Source organism: Staurois parvus, unplaced genomic scaffold (genome assembly GCF_062004578.1).
Source record: "Staurois parvus isolate SC_StPar_1 unplaced genomic scaffold, SC_StPar_1.0 ptg000564l, whole genome shotgun sequence".
NCBI classification, from domain to species: domain Eukaryota; kingdom Metazoa; phylum Chordata; class Amphibia; order Anura; family Ranidae; genus Staurois; species Staurois parvus.
In genome coordinates this window covers 6,587,040-6,608,578 of record NW_028318360.1, presented here as the reverse complement: position 1 = coordinate 6,608,578, position 21,539 = coordinate 6,587,040, and the positions used below count along the sequence as shown (strand labels likewise).

The 21,539-nt window shown below is 40.7% G+C and overlaps 1 protein-coding gene across 1 annotated transcript in view; it reads left to right on the top strand.

Annotated features, from left to right (window-relative positions):
- CPZ (carboxypeptidase Z) overlaps positions 1–21,539 on the top strand; it is a 123,791-nt gene that overhangs the window by 19,841 nt on the left and 82,411 nt on the right. The window contains exon 3 of the mRNA XM_089691570.1: positions 3,901–4,275. Coding sequence (XP_089547696.1) covers positions 3,901–4,275 — 375 coding nt within the window. The remainder of the gene's footprint in view (positions 1–3,900; positions 4,276–21,539) is intronic.

The window sequence follows — 21,539 nt, the reverse complement described above, 5'->3', positions numbered from 1 at the left end:
CCTATATTAGCTACTACAAATTTGAGAGGCAGCATGGCCTCAATAATGCCTACAGCCAGTCAAAAAGCTATATAGTTTTGGATACAGTGGTGAAGTGTCACAAACTGTATCATTTTTTATTGCCATCCATGCCCCAATTTGCAAGATTTTGTTCTATATTCTACCTAAGAGGGTAAATCTCCTAACTAGAAACAAACAATAACCTGACAGAGTTACTAAACCTTCCCCACTTTAAGCACACAAAAAATAAATAGTTGTGGGTTAAGTTGGGTATTCGGGACAAAGTGACAGGTTCTCTTAATAAAACATTTTCTGCTCTCCTGCTAACACTCACTGCACTCACCACTCTCTCTCTCTGTGCTCTTTTCTACTGTCAGAGTGCTTGGAGATATGTGGCAGCATTTGACCTCCAAGGATGTGGTTCTCAGGCCTGAGCATCCATTAGCAAGGCCTGAACACTGTCACCTAGGGAAGAGGAAAAGGTCATTAATTTTGTGTACGCTCATTCACAGACCAGTATGGAGCTTACACTTCAGTTAGACTGTTGCAGAATAATAGTCAGGGGGGTCAGCACAGGGAAAGTATTAATGAAGGAGTGGCCTATTAAGAGAACCTGTCTTTTTTGTGAGTGGAAAAGTCACTTTAAATAAGATTTCTCACTTCCATCTTTATTTTCCATTTTTATTAAAGTGTTCGATTCTCCAGGAGGCAAATTGCATGTCCCATCTATGCTGTCTTAGGCTAGCTGTGAGGTTGGACAGAACACCCCTCCTTCATACACGGGCTGTCCAGCAACACAGCTAGCAAGGAGACAGCTGCTTTGACAGAGGATACTTTTCTTCATCTCCAAGCACTTGCCTGAGACTAGCACATCACAAAAAATGCATGGGAAGCTTGTCTTGTAAGCTATAATGTTCCAGGTAAGTGCTTGAAGATGAAGAAAAATACCACTTTGTTAATACAGCTCACATTAAACCACACATAAGAAGATAGGACAAACTACTACATTCACTTTGTCCCCTAGTGAAGCGAACACAGTAATACAAATGGAAGTGATACTTCTTTAAACGTTCCAGATCTAATAGTTGTGCCATTTGTACCAGTGGTAGGTAAACTACCATTTTGCTTGTGGTGTCTTCTAATTATATATTTCTATGGTACCCTCCTCCCCAATAGTATGTTTATGTTCCATTGAATTTTGTTCAGAATTGTGCACCAAAACCATATACTGTAAATATGTTTTGTTTTACATTTAGCTGTATGGAAGAAAAACCGTCAATCTGAATACATATCTAAATGTTCTCAGCCAAGTACCAACTCCTGCATTGTTAACTGTGTCCATTTTTAGCTACTTACTTCTCCCTTTCATACATTTTAGCTCCTCGCTGAAGTTAATTGATGTTTCCATGGGGTTTATATCAATCACCAAATATTAGTATATGAAGAAAAACAATAAAAAAGTCCTTTACAGCATTTTTGCAATGCAAAATTATTTGCAAATGGTTCTGATTTTGTTATGCTAGTAGTTTTATCTTTGTTCCTTGCGCATTCATATTCACAATAGTACTTAAATTAAAGGTGAAGTCTAGCCTGGGGATCACAGGAATGCTGTTCATTCTGCACTCCTGTGACCCATTTTCAGCCAACAACGGGCTAAGCACACTGTCAGTTGACCTCGCAGAGCTGATCTAGGCTCTGAAAAGATCCTGCCCATATGGTGGAGATCCACCCAGAAGCCTGGAATGGCACCTGGCTCAGCCTTTCACCAATCTGTTGATAACCTGAGCCAACCCTCCCACCCTCTCCACAACCCAGCGCTCCAGTGAGCACTAGAGGGACAGAGCAGAAAGCCGGTGACTGACAGTCATGGAACACTGAGAACTGAGCGATCAGCGGAGTTTGAACGCTTAGTCCTCACTTTTAGAGCTGGCGGGGAAAAGATGCACCATTAGATCAATGCCTCATCCACCTAGGTGAGTATAATTTTTTTTTTTTAGTTAATCCATACTTCTCTTTTAAGGTATTTTAACTTTTATGTAAATACTAGGCTGCCATGTTTTTAAAAACAAAGGTGGCACCAAAATGTTGATTCTTGGTGGACACCATCTCTTTGCATACGTATCAGTAGAACAAAACTCCCCTTTTAAATGCCAGACCAGGCATATGTGCCAGCTGGAAATCACACAGAAATGATAACATAATCTATTTTTATTCCATAAAGATCAAAACCATAAGGTACAAAACACCATTAAAAAGAATGAATTCATATATACAATTCAGGCGCCATTTTGGAATCAAACATGCTTTTGTTGTTGACACGGATGTAGTTTCCATGAAAGTAGTTTAATATTGAAGAAGTGAACATAGGACAGGAGAGCATTTATATAAGATATGGGGATACATCAATATATTTGGAGCCTTTTAGATTTAGCTCTGTTGGTGCCCCATTGAGTTGATGACCACTCATTATATTCATTCATTATATGTCATCAGTGAATATTCATTTCTATACACAATGTTTTTAGAAATGAGATCTACAATTGGTACTGGAAGAATGTTTAATTCACGATATAGAATCTACAATTAAGGCTTGGATCCTGAAGAAGTGAAACCTTCGCGAAACTCATTGGTCTTGTACGCCTAATCACTGCAAGACAAATTGTGTACGTGAATAAATTGTTTTTAATGGTGTTTTGTACATTATGGTTCTTATCTTTATGGAATAAATCATTTCTGTGTGTTTTCTTGGTGGCACACATAAAGTCCCATCAATGGTCTTCCTACCTGTTCTGGCATTTAAAAGGGGGGGTTTGTTCTATTTTCTTTGCAATCACTGGACAGGAAGTCAATGCTAGCCAAAATGTTTTTTTGCATGAATATAGTTGGGCAGGATTATAGTCTCTTCTGTGTTTTATACCTATCTCTGTTCCTAGTGGACAATTTCTCCAACAGGGATGCAGTCATAAAAATAGTAGAATGAAGATAGGTTTGATTTCTTGACAACCAGGGGAATTCCTAAAAAGTATCCACAACACTCTTTAGAATTCCATTGTGGCAAAAAATGTAAAGGCATGTTGGAATTTTGTAGTGTCAACAAACGATTTTCAATGCGTGAGTAATGCAATCGATTGGGAATAACACATAAAATCTTATTGCACTTGTTAAGTTGATAAAAAAACATACCTTTTATGATGTAAACAGATGACAATATGTCACCAAGTGGGGGAAAACATCTTCAACGATGGCGTAATTGCCTGCTCTTTCAACAGATCGTAATCAAGTGCGAACACATTTTCGAGTGATTTTCTACCCATGCTTTAGAGAGATATCCTTTTTGCCCACCTGGAATATAAGTGGTCTAGTATTTCAATGGATTAACTATTGATTGTAGCCAAAAATACTTGACTGCTGGGAGGTGAAGGCATGCTGCGGCTGCTGCTGCTTGACATAGCTTACTTTTAGCTGGCCATAGATGGGTAGAATTTTGAACAAAAATTCTTAGGAAATGAAGGTTCTAAGAAAGTTTTTTCATTTTGCTGATCATTAGTGGGTCAAAGCAATGTTCGTTTGTGACCAAAATGATGGGAAAATTTGAAGGAGCAGGATGGAAAATTCTTCTCGAATACATTTCTAACAGTGTTTGTGGTTTTCGTTCAGTAAAGTTCATTCATTTCAAAATGAAATGTTAAAAGCAAACGCTTTCAAATGACAAACAAATGTTCTGAGAATTTTCATGCATATCATAAGAATTTTAGTTAGAAATTCTATCCATCTATGGCCAGCTTTTGCTTAACCAAAGTTAAAATTCTCTTTTAAACATGAGTTTGTTTTTGCTTGGTTTTGCATTTTGAAACCTCGTCTATGTAGATCCAAAAACTAATCCCTGTGTCTTTTTCATAGGAACATGTACTGACAATTTCCTGGGATATTGTGATGACTTGCCCTACAGCAAAACCATGTACCCAAATTCATTAGACCATCGATCAAGAGGGGATACGGAATTCAGTGCTGAGTACATCCTGCTGAGTGTCATTGACACTTTGCTACAAGGAGAATGCAATCCTGACTTGAGGCTTCTGGGATGTGCTGTCCTGGCTCCACGATGTGAGAAGAATAAGATTGTAAAACCATGCAGGAATGTCTGTGAGACTTTAAAGAAGAATTGCCTTCCTGCCTTTGATGCTATTGACATGGCATGGCCTTACTTTCTGGACTGCGATCGTTTCTTTGCGAGTGAAGAGGAAGGATGTCATGATCCACTGGAAAAATTAAGAGGTACTCTATCTATGTATCTATCTATGCAAAATACGGGCTTCTTCTTTTCGTCTCATGTTGTAAGTGTGTTGAAGAAGGCCCCATTCAGGCAACATCAACAGTCAAGAGTGTTTAAAGTTGAACTAGATCCTCCAAAACAATAAAATATATTCCACCACTTGTAGGAACATCCGTACTTATAGTTTTCTCTTCACCCCCCCCCCCCTGCAAAGTCTCCCAAATAGTTGTTGCTCCTGCCAGTGAACTCTATCTCATGGAGATGATGCTGCAAGGAGCATGGCTTTCAGAGGAGGAGTGGAAAGGGGACCTGTGATGTCACTTGCCTAGAATGAAGACACCTGGAAATAGGTACAGTGGGGATCGAAAGTTTGGGCACCCCAGCTAAAAATTTGTATTAATGTGCATAAAGAAGCCAAGGGAAGATGGAAAAATCTCCAAAAGGCATCAAATTACAGATTAGACATTCTTATAATATGTCAACAAAAGTTAGATTTTATTTCCATCATTTACACTTTCAAAATAACAGAAAACAAAAAAATGGCGTCTGCAAAAGTTTGGGCACCCTGCAGAGTTAATATCTTGTACTGCCCCCTTTGGCAAGTATCACAGCTTGTAAACGCTTTTTGTAGCCAGCCAAGAGTCTTTCAATTCTTGTTTGAGGTATCTTTGCCCATTCTTCCTTACAAAAGTCTTCCAGTTCTTTGAGATTTCTGGGCTGTCTGTCACGCACTGCTCTTTTAAGGTCTATCCATAGATTTTCAATTATGTTGAGGTCAGGAGATTGTGAAGGCCATGGCAAAACCTTCAGTTTACGCCTCTTGATGTAATCCCCCGTGGATTTCGAGGTGTGTTTAGGATCATTATCCATTTGTAGAAGCCGTCCTCTCTTTAACTTCAGCTTTTTCACAGATGGCATCAAGTTACCATCCAAAATTTGCAGAAATTTTATTGAATCCATTTTTCCTTCTACTCGTGAGATGTTCCCTGTGCCACTGGCTGCAACACAACCCCAAAGCATGATTGATCCAACCCCATGCTTAACAGTTGGACAGAGGTTCTTTTCATTAAATTCTGTGCCCCTTCTTCTCCAAACGTACCTTTGCTCATTCCGGCCAAAAAGTTCAATTTTAACCTCATCGGTCCACAGAACTTGTTTCCAAAATGCATCAAGCTTGTCTATATGTTCATTTGCAAAGTTCAAACGATGATTTTTGTGGTGAGGACGTAGAAGAGGTTTTCTTCTGATGACTCTTCCATGAAGACCATATTTGTACAAGTATCTCTTTATAGTGGAATAGTGTACCACAACTCCAGTGTCTGCCAGATCTTTCTGGAGGGATCGTGCAGTCAAACGTGGGTTTTGAATTGTTTTTCTCACAATCCTGCGAGCTGTTCTGTCTGATATTTTTCTTGGTCTTCCAGATCTTGCTTTAACTTCCACTGTTCCTGATGACTGCCATTTCTTAATTACATTCCGAACAGAGGATATTGACATCTAAAAACGCTTTGCTATCTTCTTATAGCCTTCTCCAGCTTTGTGAGCATCAACTATTTTCAGTTTCAGTTTTCTAGACATCTGCTTAGAAGAACCCATGGTGCTGATTGTTGGGGCAAGGTCAGATGAGTCTCGGCATTTAAAACCTTTGAGATTGACATCACCTGGTCTGCCCAGACAATGATTGAGAACAATCCATGACACTAGCAGGTCTCAGCTTGGCAAAGGGGGCAGTGCATGCTATAAATTCTGCAGGGTGCCCAAACTTTTGCAGACGCCATATTTTTGTTTTCTGTTATTTTGAAAGTGTAAATGATGGAAATAAAATCTAACTTTTGTTGACATATTCTAAGAATGTCTAATCTGTAATTTGATGTCTTTTGGAGATTTTTCCATCTTTCCTTGGCTTCTTTATGCACATTAATACAAATTTTTAGCTGGGGTGCCCAAACTTTCGATCCCCACTGTATGTATTCTGTTTTTAAAGGGTAGGGGTGTTTCAGTGGGTAGAGGGTGGGAGGATTTGGATTACGAGCATAGAGTAGGGCTTTAACAAACGTGTACATTGATTCCGGGCATGCTTTGTTGTGTAAAAAAGGGAATTTTAGACTGACTAAAAGCTAAGTAACTTGGCTATATTTTGTGACTGTACATGCTTAATAGAGGTGGACCAGCAAGTTTTAAATGTAACAATCAGGTCGGTAATATTTACTCCACTTACAGAAATCTATAGCTTATACATATAAATGTAAATTTCTTGAAGTTTTCCACTTATTTGACTGGGCAGAAAATTTTGCAACATACAGTCAGGTCCATAAATATTGGGACATCGACACAATTCTAACATTTTTGGCTCTATACACCATATCTATATCTGCTCATATTCAGCCAAATGCTTCAGAACTCAGACTGTAATTGACTGCAAAGGATTTGCAACCAAGTATTAAAAAGTGAAAGTTTGATTTATGATTATTATTCTGTCCCATTACTTTTGGTCCCTTAAGAAGTGGGAGGCACATATGCAAACTGTTGTAATTCCTACACCGTTCACCTGATTTGGATGTAAATACCCTCAAATTAAAGCTGACAGTCTGCAGTTAAAGCACATCTTGTTCGTTTCATTTCAAATCCATTGTGGTGGTGTATAGAGCCAAAAATGTTAGAATTGTGTCGATGTCTTAATATTTATGGACCTGACTGTATATATAACCTGATGGTAAAACTGGAAATAGCTTTTTTCCATATATTAATAATGTACAGTCATGGCCAAAAATATCGGCACCCTGCATTTCTGTAATGCACCACTTCACCCAGAAAATTGTTGCAATTACAAATGTTTAGGTATTCTCATGTTTGTTTCCTTTGTTTGTATTGGTATGACACAAAAAAGTGAAGAAACAAAAAGCCAAATGTGACATTCCACGCAAAACTCCAAAAATGGACTGGACAAAATTATTGGCACCTTCTCAAAATTGTAAGAAATAATTGCATTCCAAGTTTGTGATGCTCCTGTAATTTGCAGTTAAACTCACCTGTATCAATTAACAGGTGCTGACAATATAGAAATCACACCAGCAACCAGTTAAAATTTACTCAACTATTCTGTTGTGTGTCTCTGTGTGCCACATGGAGAAGAGAAAGAGCAGCAAATAATTGTCTGAGGATTTGAGAACAAACAATGGGTTGTAGGTATGGAAGAAATCACAAATGCCAAAAGTATGGAAATTAGAAATAATAGCTATTCTGAAGATAGGAGTAAACCAGTATGCAAGAATGATCATGGTATCTCTCTGCAAAATGTCACGTATAAAGTAATAATGATCATTTTGGCAATGAGATTGGAACCTTATGTTGAAAAGATCCTGGGAGACTATCAATGTGGTATTCTGAAAAAAATGTACTTGTTACACTTGGTGTGGGAAAAATGTGGTGAATATAATATCAACTTACACCATATGTTTATTGATTACAAGCAGGCATGTGAATACTTAAGGAAATCATTATATAAAACACTAAAGGAGTTTGGAATCCCTAACAAGTTGGTAAGGCTAGTAAAGATCTCACTTACAGACTCAAAAATACAAATAAAAGGACACAAATGTCAGTGAATAGTGGACTAAGGCAAGATGTTTTATTTAAGTCAGCAAAAAGTAATATGAGATAAAAAAAAGCTAAACAAAAACTTGGTGTTCAAAGAAGATGGCAGAATCTACGGTAGAAACTTATGTTAACATATAGATCACAGTAGATGAACTAGAAACATAGAAAAGTGATGGCAGAAAGACTGAGTGTTCGATGAGTCTGCCCATTTTTTGTTTTTTTTTAGGTGTCTGTGGTTTTTTTTGGGTGTTGTGTTTTTTTGTTGTTTTTTGGAAGGGGGAGGTTGTGTTTTTTTATTTTTATTTTTTGTCTGAGTATATAACTACTGTACTTAAGAGAATATTCCTTTGAATTAGAAGAGGAATCAAATAGATGTGGCTTGATAGATGAATATAGAATAAAATATAATAAAATGAAAATGATGAAAAACCTTAACCACTTGCCCTCCTGAGGATTTACCCCCCTTAATGACCAGGCCTCTTTTTGCTACTCAGTGCTGCACTAGTTCAACTGATAATTGTGCGGTCATTGAATGCTGCACCCAAACGAAATTTACGTCCTTTTTTTTCACACAAACAGAGCTTTCTTTCGGTGGTATTTGATCACCTGTGCGCTTTTTATTTTTCACGCTATAAACAAAAAAAGACCAAACATTTTGAAGAAAAACGATATTTTTTACTTTCAGCTATAAAAAATATATAGTAAACTCAAAGTTGGTTCTAAATTTAGGCCAAAATGTATTCTGCTACGTTTTTGGTAAAAAAAAATCCCAATAAGTGTATATTGATTGCTTTGTGTGAAAGTTATAGCGTCTACAAACTATGGTATAGATCAGGGGTGGGCAAACTTTTTGACTTGAGGGCCGCAATGGGTTCATATATTGGACCCGGGGGCCGGACCAAGAGTAGATGAATGATGTGTATGTGTCATCCATAGTAAGTATAGTAATATTCCCCCATAGTAAGCATAGTAATTCATCCCCCATATAGTAATTCATCCCCCATAGTAATTCATCCCCCATAGTAATTCATCCCCCATATAGTAATTCATCCCCCATAGTAATTCATCCCCCATAGTAATTCATCCCCCATAGTAATTCATCCCCCATATAGTAATTCATCCCCCATAGTAATTCATCCCCCATATAGTAATTCATCCCCCATATAGTAATTCATCCCCCATAGTAATTCATCCCCCATATAGTAATTCATCCCCCATAGTAATTCATCCCCCATTTAGTAATTCATCCCCCCATAGTAATTCATCCCCCATATTGTAATTCATCCCCCATATAGTAATTCATCCCCCATAGTAATTCATCCCCCATATAGTAATTCATCCCCCATAGTAATTCATCCCCCATATAGTAATTCATCCCCCATATAGTAATTCATCCCCCATATAGTAATTCATCCCCCATAGTAATTCATCCCCCATAGTAATTCATCCCCCATATAGTAATTCATCCCCCATATAGTAATTCATCCCCCATATAGTAATTCATCCCCCCCATAGTAATTCATCCCCCATATAGTAATTCATCCCCCCTAGAGTAATTCATCCCCCCTATAGTAATTCATTCCCCATATTAATTCATCCCCCATATTAAGTCCCCAAGTCCCCCCTGTGTCAATTCACTTACCTTTGCTCCGTGCGTTCCTCTCGCCGTGTTCCCGCGCCGTTCCGGTGTAGCATGAAAATCTGTCTCCTATGAGGATCTGTCCCCCTCGACGTATCTGCGCATGTGCCAGTTTCAGGCACATGCGCAGATACGTCGAGGGGGACAGATCCTCATAGGAGACAGATTTTCATGCTACACCGGTCTTCAGGGCGGACTGTGAGAGGAGCCTAGCAGGAGCCTAGCTCCGCGGGCCGGATTAAAAGGTCCGCCGGGCCGTATACGGCCCGCGGGCCGTAGTTTGCCCATTGCTGGTATAGATACTGCAATTTACACCATTTTTTTGCTATACAGCGCTGCGCTAGTTTAATGGACAATTGCGCGGTCATGCAATACTGTACATAAATGAAATTTACATCCTTTTTCCCCACAAATTGAGCTTTCTTTCGGTGGTATTTGATCGCCTGTGCGTTTTTATTTTTTGCGCTATAAAAAAAAAGGCTGACAATTTTGAGGAAAAAAAAAATATTTTGGACTTTTTGCTATAAAACATGTCAAGTAAAAAAAAATTTAAAAATCAAATTTAGTCATAAATTTCTGCCAAAATGCATTCTGCGACATGTCTTTGCTAAAACAAAAACCCCAATACGTGTAAATTAATTGGTTTATGTGAAAGTTATAGCGTTTACAAATGGTGGGAAAGATACTGGGAATTTTAATTTTTTTTTATACTAATAATGGCGGCGATCAGCGACTTATGGCGGCGATCAGTGACTTATGGCGGCGATCAGCGACTTATGGCGGGACTGCGGCGGACATTCTGACATCCCCAGTGACACCAATACAGTGATCAGTGCAAAAAAAAAGCACTGACACTGTACTAATGGCACTGGGGAGGAAGGGGTTAACTTTATTATTCAGTGAAAGGGTTAACTGTGTGAGGAGAGTGTTTTACTAGGGGGCTGGGGTGTGTACTGCACAGGGAAACGCTGATCGGGAGAGATAAACTCTTCTCTCCCGATTAGCCTGTCAGGAGCTGTCAGGGAACTGACAGAGAGCAGAGCTACTGCAGCCATGCTCTCTGTCAGTGATTGCCGCTAATCGCCGGGACACAGCCGGTACTGACCGGCAGTGACCCGGTGACTGACATCCGCGGCCGTGATCGGCGGAACTGGTAAGGCGGTGGCGCGCCTCGCGCGTGCCCCCTACCTGTTTTGAAAACACACGTTTTAAAACGTGGTTTTGCCCAGCCGTGCCGCCCTGCCAACGTATTTCTACAGTGGCTGGGCGGCATGTGGTTAAAGTGTTACTAAACCCAGGACTTTGCATTCACTATATCTGGTCTCCCACAGTACACAGAATATGGAAATGCAATTATTGTAGAACATATAAACTGCTAAATATATTTCCTCATCAGCAGTTAAAGCAGTCTTTTGGATTCTATCAGTGTCCAGCTCAGCACTAGCTAAAGCTTTTAGGAGGAGTTTTCTTTCTGCTCTAGGAGCATGGAAATCCCCTGACCTCTGTTTGGACAGTGCTGATTGGCCCTGTGCTGATCACATGCACTCTCCCAAGAAAAAAAAAACCCTCTCTAGCAATACACACCAAACTGAGCATGTGCATGCATACGGTTCAGTCTGGAGATGAGAGGTAGCCACTTGAAAAAGGGGAGGAACAGAGAAGAGAGGATCAAACAGCCTTTTAACACAATGTAGAGGATTAACCCCTTAGGGTCAGTGAGTATAACAAGCATGCTTTACTGCATATACTGATATTATTGTTGTGGTTTTAGTAACACTTTAAATTACAAATGTTAGATTAGAAATGCTAGATATTTAAGTATACATGGTATATTTTTTACATGAAAAAGTAGTTAAAAGAAAAACAGAAAAAAATGCAGGATATACATGTTGCTTTTTATATAACTTAATATTAAAATCAAATGTAGTGTTGAAAACTTTAAAGTTAAATTTGTATAAATCTATAATTAAATCAGCTGTAACATATGGATCTGAAATGTGTTAAACACAGGCGGATGAGAACGTGCTTCAACTAAGAACACATGGTACATCCTATCCTATACTTATTGTAAAAGAAGTATTCAGAAAGTATCATGGAGTTTAATTTCCCCCTTAATCTCAGCCTTATATAGAGATTGTTCAGAATAATAATTTCAATGGTTCAGTAATTTAAGGAGATACAGATAAATAGTGACATTGTTTCAGGTAAAACATTTACCTTAAAAGTAATAGAAATAAAGAATACATTTGGATGTTGGACTTCTAGAAAATGGGTGTTGGGCATGGAAGGGTTATTTAGTAATGGCTGTTGAATATGGATCTGGTGGATAGATTTATAGTAGAAAATGGTATGCGGGAAGATATGGATTTAATCTGGTAAAAAGGAAATTGCTACACACCTTATACTTCATGCAGCCTTGGTTAGCACAAGGATTGCCAACTGTCCAGATTTGAATTTGTTGTCTGGTTTTCAGAGGTAGGGGTATGTAGAACAGGGGTATTGAATTAAAACTCAAGGAGGTCGGGTCACTAAATTTGAGTGTGCCCCCTTACATTAGGTGTTGCTATCAGACTGCAACTTTACATCATGTATTCCCATCATCACATCAGTTGTGCCCATTAGAGTGCTCATTTACATCAGTTGTCCCTATCAGAGTGCCCCTTTACATCAGGTATCCCCATCACAGTTCTACCTTACATCAAGTATTCTCATCAGAGTGCCCCGTTACACTCAAAGTACCCCTTTCTATCATATTTCCCCATCAGAGTGCCCCTTTACATCATATTCACCCTCAGAGTGCCCCTTTCCATCACATGTGCCCATCAGAGTGCCGCTTTCCACAGTATGTGCCCATTTGTGCCCCCTTGACATAAAATGTGCCATTAGAGTGCCCCGTATCATAAAATGTGCCCATCAGAGTGCCCCTTAACATAAAATGGGCCCATCAGAGTACCCCTTAACATAAAATGTGCCTATCAGAGTGCCCCTTAACATAAAATGTGCCCATGAGAGTGCCCCTTAACATAAAATAAGGGGTATACTGATGGACACAATTATATTAAGGGACACTCTGATGGGTACATTTTATGTTAAGGGGCACTGTGATGGGCACAATTATGTTAAGGGCCACTCTGATGAGCACATTTTATGCTAAGGGGCACTCTGATGGGCACATTCTATGTTGTGCCCATCAGAGTACACCTTAACATTAAATGTGCCCATCAGCATGACCCTGTAAGACCACACCCTACCTTGAGGGCAGACATAAGCTGTGCTGGGATCCTTGCTGAAGGATGCTTCTGTACAGGCAGGGAGAGGGAGCCGGAGAGACAGTGAGCTGCAAGGGCGGGGCGCACATGTGATGTTATCGGTTGCCATGATGTCTGCCTTGCGGAGCGGTAGATCTGTCATTCCAGTCCAGTGGGCTGGCGGTCAGAAGAGAGCGCTGCTTGGGCCATTCTTGGACCGTGGTCCGCCATTTAGTCACCGCTGATGTAAAATATGCCTTCAACGAGTTACATGGCATTTTATACAGATATACAGTGCCTTGAAAAAGTATTCCTACCCATTGAAATTTTCCACATTTTGTCATGTTACAACCATACATAAACACATAAATGTATTTTATTGGGATTTTATATGATAGACCAACACAAAGTGGTACATGATTGTGAAGTGGAAGAAAACTGATAAATGGTTTTCAACATTTTTTACAAGCAAATTTGTGAAAAGTGTGATGTGCATTTGTATTCAGCCCCCCGGAGTCAATACTTTGTAGGACCACCTTTCCCTGCAATTACAGCTTCAAGTCTTTTTAGGGATGTCTCTACCAGCTTTGCACATCTAGAGAGGGACATTTTTGTCTATTCCTTTTTGTAAAATAGCTCAAGCTCTGTCAGATTGGATGGAGAGCGTCTGTGAACAGCAATTTTCAAGTCTTGCCACAGATTCTCAGTTGGATTTAGGTCTGGACTTTGACTGGGCCATTCTAACACATCAATATGTCTTTTGCAGACTGTAACAGGTTTTCTTTTAAGATTGCCCTGTATTTGTCTTCATCCATCTTCCCATTAACTCTGACCAGCTTCCCTGTGGCTGCTAAAGAAAAGCATCCCCACAACATGTTGCTGCCACCACCATGTTTCACAGTGGGGATGGTGTGTTCAGGGGGATGTGCAGTTTTCCACCACACATAGCGTTTTGCTTTTAGGCCAAAAAGTTCAATTTTGGTCTCATCTAAACAGAGCACCTTCTTCCACATGTTTGCTGTGTCTCCCACATGGCTCTTATAAACTGCAAATGGCACTTCTTGAGGCTTTCTTTCAACAATGGCTTTCTTCTTGTCACTCTTCCATAAAGGCCAGATTTGTGGAGTGCATGATTAACAGTTGTCCTGTGGAGAGATTCTCCCACCTGAGCTGTGGATCTCTGCAGCTCCTCCAGAGTTACCATGGGCCTCTTGGCTGCTTCCCTGATGAATGCTCTCCCTGCCTGGTCTGTCAGTTTAGGTGGACGGCCATGTTTTGGTAGGTTTGTAGTTGTGCCATACTCTTTCCATTTTCGGATGATGGATTGAATAGTCCTCCATGAGATGTTCAAAGCTTGGTTTATTTTTTTTGTAACCTAACTCTGCTTTAAACTTCCCACAATTTTATCCCTGACCTGTCTGGTGTGTTCCTTGGCCTTCATGATGCTGATTGTTCACTAATGTTCTCTAACAAACCCCTGAGGGCTACACAGAACAGCTGTATTCATACTGAGATTAAATTACACACAGGTGGACTCTATTCACTAATTAGTTAACTTCTGAAGGCAGTTGGTTCCACTAGATTTTAGTTAGCGGTATCAGAGTAAAGGGTGCAAAATGCACACCACACTTTTCAGATATTTAATTGTAAAAAATAATTTGAAAACCATTTATCATTTTCCTTCCACTTCACAATTATGTGCCACTTTGTGTTGGTCTATGACATAAAATCCCAATAAAATACATTTACGTTTTTGGTTGTAATATGACAAAATGTGGAAAATTTCAAGGGGTATGAATACTTTTTCAAGGGACTGGTAGGTGAAACAAGTATAGGAGTGCCTAGGCACTGGCACCTGTCAGGAAGTGCTCTACTTTTTAGCAGGAATTAAACAGAGAAGGTAGATTGACTTCTCTTCAGTGGCCACACATGGACATGGCCAGTTCAGAAGGAACTTCAACCTATTTTTGGCCACCTTACCAGAGCTAGCTTGTGTTTAGAATAAATGTATATTGGTAAGTAGGAGATCTGATGAGTCAAAACGTATTAAAAATCTGTATGTTAACCATCCGTAATAGATTATGGAAGTAAAGCACATTAGTACCGAGAGGTGTAAGATTAGATTTTTTGAATACAGGCATATAAATTCTATGGATATTTATGTGCACAGAATCCAATTACTACAATATATATTCCCCTATATAAATAAATATATGCATAGAACACTACTAAAGTCATTTGCAGTATTAAGATAAAAAATGGACAGCACATCCTCAATGCCCTGTCCCCAAACACTTACCTACTGTCTCTAGTCTCCACTGCTGGGTCCCCTCTCGATCTGTGCCACTCCCCAAACTTCCATGTGGTAGAGGAGAGATGAGGGTAGAGTAGAGAAAAGCTCATGCAGCTGCTTGGCAGGATCTTTAAAGAGAAAGCAGGGATGTGGCTTGCCAGATGCTATGTATTTCAGTGGACACATAAAGCCCCATCTGGGAGACCATATGAACTCATGTCTCCTTAGCAGCTGGCTAGCTAAAGGAACACAATCTCCTTCCTTTATAGATTCTGCAATATACAGTATATATATTTAACTCTACCCCTTAGATATTTTGGTGACTTGTGGTTGGATTGCAGTTGTGGTGTGCTTGTGTTGAGTATTAATAGTTTTGGGTATGTAGCTGGGAGATTACCCTATTAAGTTGAATAGACAGCTTTTTAAGGACATAAGCTTTATCTGCTCTGTCTTTAACCGCTAGCCTACAGGGCACTTATACCCCCTTCCTGCCCAGGCCAATTTCCAGCTTTCAGCGCTGTCACATTTTGAATGACAATTGCGTGGTCATGCAACACTGTACTCATATGAAATATTTATCATTCTTTTGTGACAGATAGAGCTTTATTTTGGTGGTATTTAATCACCTCTGGGTTTTTAAATTTTTCTTAAACAAACCAAAAACCACTGAAAATTTTGAAAAAAAGTTTTTTCTTAGTTTTTGTTATAAAATTTTGTAAATAAGTGATTTTTCTCCTTCACTGATGTGCGCTAATGAGGCTGCAGTGATGGGCACTGATAGGCTGCACTGATGGACACAGATAGGTGGCACTGATATATGGCACTGATAGGCAGCACTGCTAGGCAGCACTGACTGGCACTGATAGGCGGCACTGACTGGCACTGTTAGGCAGCACCGACAGGCACTGATAGGCGGCACTGACTGGCACTGATAGGCAGCACTGACTGGCACTGATATGTGGCACTGATTGGCAGCACTGATATGTGGCACTGATTGGAATTGATAGGTGGCACTGACTGGCACTGATGGGTGACACTGAAAGGCAGCTCAGATGGGCACTGATATGTAGCATTGATGTACACTGGTAGGCACTGATATGTGGCATTGATGTGGTACTGCTGGACAGTGGCATGAGGCACTGATGAGCACTGACACAAGGCACTGATGGACACTGACAGGTGGCACTGCTGGGCTACACTGATCATCAAGGCACACTGATCATTAGTGCCCTTATGATCAGTGTACATGTCCCCTCCAAGGAATGCCGATTACCAGCTCTCCTCTCCTCTGTCAGCGTGACAGCTTGAGAAGAGAGAAATGCCGATAACCGGCATTTCCCTGTTTACATGTGATCAGCTGTGATTGGACACAGCTGATCACATGACCGAGCCGACATCTTCGGCTCTTTCTGTGATCAGTGATCTGCTGTGTCCGAGGGACACAGCGCACCATTGATCGCCGTGCTGCCTGAGCCGCGCATGCGCGGTGAGAATGGGAGGACGTCATATGATGTCCTCCCAAAACGACAGAACCCCCTTGCATCCATCATATTACTATATGGCGGGCGGGAGGTGGTTAATGAAAAACATGGAGTTGACAAAGGTCCACGGCTGATCACCACCATTAGTATACATAAAATACACTGTGGAGCTGTTTTGCCCTGTGGGAGAAGGTGCTATAAGGAAACAAACACATCCACTGTATGTAGATCTGATTTAAGATGCTAAAGGGAACCTGTAGGCAGCCAAATATTTTTTTCTTCTTAACCTCAGGAATAAAAGCCATGACTATCCTCAGAGAAAGCACTGTTCTACCCTATCCTGTACTTCGCAAAGAAAGAATTCACTGTGCTCTACCCGATATCCCATTTGGGCTCATGAGAAGGTGTCATTGCTCTGACTCAGGCTCCTGTTCACCGATAAATGTTCAGAAATCTAACATAGAACTCAACAGGATCTTAAAGATGCAATACTTTTATTGATGTATAGGGTTAAAAAAACATATATATAAAAACGTCATATCTTTAAAGTGCTACTAAACCCACAACAGTAAAAATCAGTTTGTATATGCAATAAAGCATGCTTGTTATACTCACTGTGGAACCTAAGGGTTTAATCCTCTGCATTGTGTAAAAAAGGCTGTTTTATCCTGAATTCTCTGATCTTCCCCTTCTTCCAGTGCCTCCCTCTTATCTCCTAATAAGACATATCGTGTGGAGACACTGCACATACACAGCTTGGTGTGTATTGCTGGATAGGTTTTTTTTTTTCTTGGGAGAGTACATGTGATCAACACAGGGCCAATCAGCACTGCCCAGACAGAGGTTGAGGATTCTGCATCCTCCTAGAGAAAACTCATCCTACAAGCTTTAATCAGTGCTCGGCTGAACACTGGTAGAAGTCACAAGATTGCTCTAACTGCTGATGAGAAAAGGTATTTAGCAGTTTATATTTACTAAAATAATTGTTCTGTGTACTGTGGGAGACCAGATATAGTGAATGCAAAGTCCTGGGTTTAGTAACACTTTAACCACATGCCGCCCAGCCACTGTAGAAATATGGCGGCAGGGCAGCACGGCTGGGTAAAACCATGGTTTTAAAACGTGTGTTTTCAAACCAGGTAGGGGCACGCGCAAGGTGCGCCACCACCCTACCTGTCCCGCCGATCTCGGCCGCGGATGTCAGTCACCGGGTCACTGCCGGTCATTACCGGCTGTGTCCCGGCGATTGGCGGCAATCACTGACAGAGAGCAGGGCTGCAGTAGCTCTGCTCTCTGTCAGTTCCCTGACAGCTCCTGACAGGCTGATCGTGAGAGAAGAGTTTATCTCTCCCGATCAGCATTTCTCTGTGCAGTACACTCCCCTCACACAGTTAACCCTTTCACTGAATAATAAAGTTAACCCCTTCCTCCCCAGTGCCATTAGTACAGTGTCAGTGGTTTTTTTTTTTGCACTGATCACTGTATTGGTGTCACTGGGGATGTCAGTGACCCCAAGTCAGTTCCCCCCCAGTGTCAGAATGTCCGCCGCAGTCCCACCATAAGTCGCTGATCGCCGCCATAAGTCGCTGATCGCCGCCATAAGTCGCTGATAACACTTTAAGATCCTGGCAAGTGCTGACTGCTTTGGATGTTTGAACTTCTATAAGGAAAGTGGCTGAAGAAAAGCCACTAACCTAAAGACAAATAAATTCTTTAAAAATCATACAATGTGATTTCCTGAATTTTTTAAAAAAATTCTGTCTCTCAGAGTGGGAATGCACCTACAATGTGAATTTCGGACCCCTCCATGATTTCTAAGTGGGAGAACTTGCAAAATCGCAGGGTGTTCAAATACTTCTGTTCCTCACTGTATAAGACTAACAAATGGGTAGGGAAAATTTCACTCCAGGACCACAGGTACATATAAGAAATAAAATGAAGTCACAAATAAAACAATCTACACCTGTAAGTTACCAATACAGGGATATACCCGTAGACTAACAGTCTAAGAATGACCATATGAGGGCATTATGGGGAGGCGCATACCGTATAATAACGAAGTAGAAGAGTAGAAGAGTCAAAGTATCAGTACAGGGTGCTAAATGCCTAAAAAAAGTATTTTGGTAAGAAAAATAAGGGGAAGATACTAGGCGGAGGAATGTGCTGGAGTACCAGTGTGTGAAAGTGAATAAAAATTCTAAAGTGTGCTCAGTCATCTTCTAGGAATAATACATACAATACATCCATCATGTCATGGAAGCAATCTAGTTGGTTCTTAGCAGCATGCACCCAAAGTTTTGCTTCCATGATTTTGTCCACTTCTTGTTTCCAGTCAACTAATGTAGGACAAGCAGCCTGCCTCCAATACTGTGGGATCAGACTCTTGACTGCATTTGATAGGTGGGGGGGGGTCACACTTTTATACAATTTAACCGATGAATGGACATCATGGAATAGAAACTGCAGCTGGGTACACTAAACTGGTTTAAGGGTTGTTTTCTTTATCCAAGGAGTGATTGCTTCCCAAAACGCCCGGATCTTTGGACAGGACCACCAAAGGTGGAGGAAGGTGCCACGTTGAGGGCATCCCGGCCAGCGACTAGGATCGGCGCCTGGAAACATCTGGGCCAGGCGAGAGGGGGGTTCTGTACCACCTAATTAAGAATTTGTAGGAGCCTTCCTGGGTACGAGTGGTAATGGAGGAAACATGAGTCAAGCATCTGCTTTTTTTTGAATCTGGGGAGGGGAAAATTCTTTCTCCAATTCTTTCTCCTACTCTCTAATCTAATATGGTGGTGTCTGAGATTAGATCCAAGTAATAGCTTATACATGTATGAAAGCAGGTGTCTAGAATCTGATAGGCATAAGTATCAGGTCTCAAAAGAAGAGAGGGTGTCCTGTGGATGCAATTTACGTTGCAATTTAGAAAATAAATCACCTAATTGCCGATGCCGCCATAATGACCTTGGGAAGTTTCCATAGAGGGATCACAAGGTCTCTACGGACAACAACTTCCCTCTAGGGGCAAATTTAGTACACAATGTATCCTTTTCCACTCCCCAAGCATGGAAAAAACTAACATCTTCCCCAGGGGAGAACCACAGAAAGCCTTCTAGTTTAATTAATGTGGAAGTCTGAGAAGCGAACGTACTGTCAATATTCAATCTATGTCATGCAGTAAGAGTTGTGTGAGTAAATGGGGATGTTCAGTCAGAGAGTCCTCTATCACCCAAAGGTATCCACGGGGCCCCTGCTAAGTTCCTACCTGCCAAGGTTTTCTCCAAAGGCACCCACAAGAATTGTGGAGGTGTCATGATTCCAGTTAAAAATTCGGACTACAGCCATGGCTTTAATATATTCCGCTATCTCTGGTAAGCTCATCCCTCCATCCAGTTTGTGTCTATGTAGGATGGCATAAGCGAATCCTAGTTGTTTCCCGTGCGATAAAAATACCAAAAAAGCCCATTTTAGTTGCTTAAGAAAGGTTTGTGGTAGCGAGATTGGAATCATATACAGCAAATATATAATACAAGAGAGGATAGTCATTTTGAGTACATATATTAATCCAAACCATGTCAATGGTTAGTCTTGCCACAATTTAAATTCCTCCAAAATTCTGATCAACAGTTTCCCATAGTTAAGACAATACAAAGTTAAAGAATCAAGCGAGATATGGGTCCCCAAATGAGGCAGCGATCCCTCACGCCATTGAAATCAGGCTTGGCGAAGAGTAGTAGCCATCTCCAGTGGAACGTTCTTATAATTCATTCTAAAGTTAGAAACACTGCCAAACCTACGTAACTCCCCTATGATCACAGGGAAGGAGGTCTGAGGATGAGTAACATAAAAGAAGAGGTCTTCTGCATATGCAGACAGTTTGTGTTCTACGGCGCCTATGGTAACCCTGCTCTGTCCGGGTTGCTGTGGACCCGCCATAGCAAAGGCTCCAGGACCAGGGTAAATGGCAACGGGGACAGTGGACACCCTTGCTTTATCCCATTGTTAATGTAAAATGGCTCAGACAAAATCCCATTAACCTTCACCCCCCCCCTAGGGCCCTTATATTGAGCCAAAATCCAGCCAAGCATCCTGTCACCCAGACCCAACATACACAATACTTCTGTCATATAAGTCCAATTGACCCTATTGAAGGCCTTTTCATCATCCATCGATAATATTATACAAGGCCTTTGATCAGGACCATGTTGGGTCCAATGCAGGATATGTAGGGCATGAATGGCATTACTGCTAGCTTCGCAGCCCACCATGAAGTCAGTCTGATCAGGATGTCGTTACGTGGTCCTGAAGATGAACAACAAGAAACTTGGATGAGATTTGTGTATCAAAATTCGATAAGGATATCGGTTTGTAATTGGCACAATATTGGGGTCCTTCCCTAGTTTCGGCAAGACAGTGATGAGGGCTAAGAGGGCCTCCAGGGCAGGGATTGATAAAACATGCTAGAATTAAAGTAGGCACACATCTGGCGATGTGATCTTTCTGATACTTTCTGTGATAGAAGCAGTTTTCTGTTGGTCATATCATGATGCCTCTGATTGCTTAGTGTGGCTTATGCACTTAGTACATGTAAGAGTTCACAGTAAACAGTGTTATTCCTTTTTGAATACCAAATAGTATTAAGCTATGTGAAGTTTCTGCTTTTTGAGCTTCCTTGTGTTGTGGAATCTATTATCTTGTAGGAGGCAATGTGATTGCCATCTTATCTGTCCGGGAACAATGCACTTCTTAACCCACTTATAATGTAGAGGTCACAGCTGTTGGTGAGTACATTTGTAACTTGGTGAAGCTGCAAGAAGTGATCAGGATTTGGATACCTTCATCGTTAATTGAGAGATTTTAGATTTTGGAACATTTACAAATGTTGGACCTTACTTCTTTACGACTATATTTTTGGACTGTTATGGATATATAAATTCACTTTACTGGATGCTACTGATTGAATTATATTTTTTTATGAACGGTTGGGATTGTGGGATGCTTACTTTAT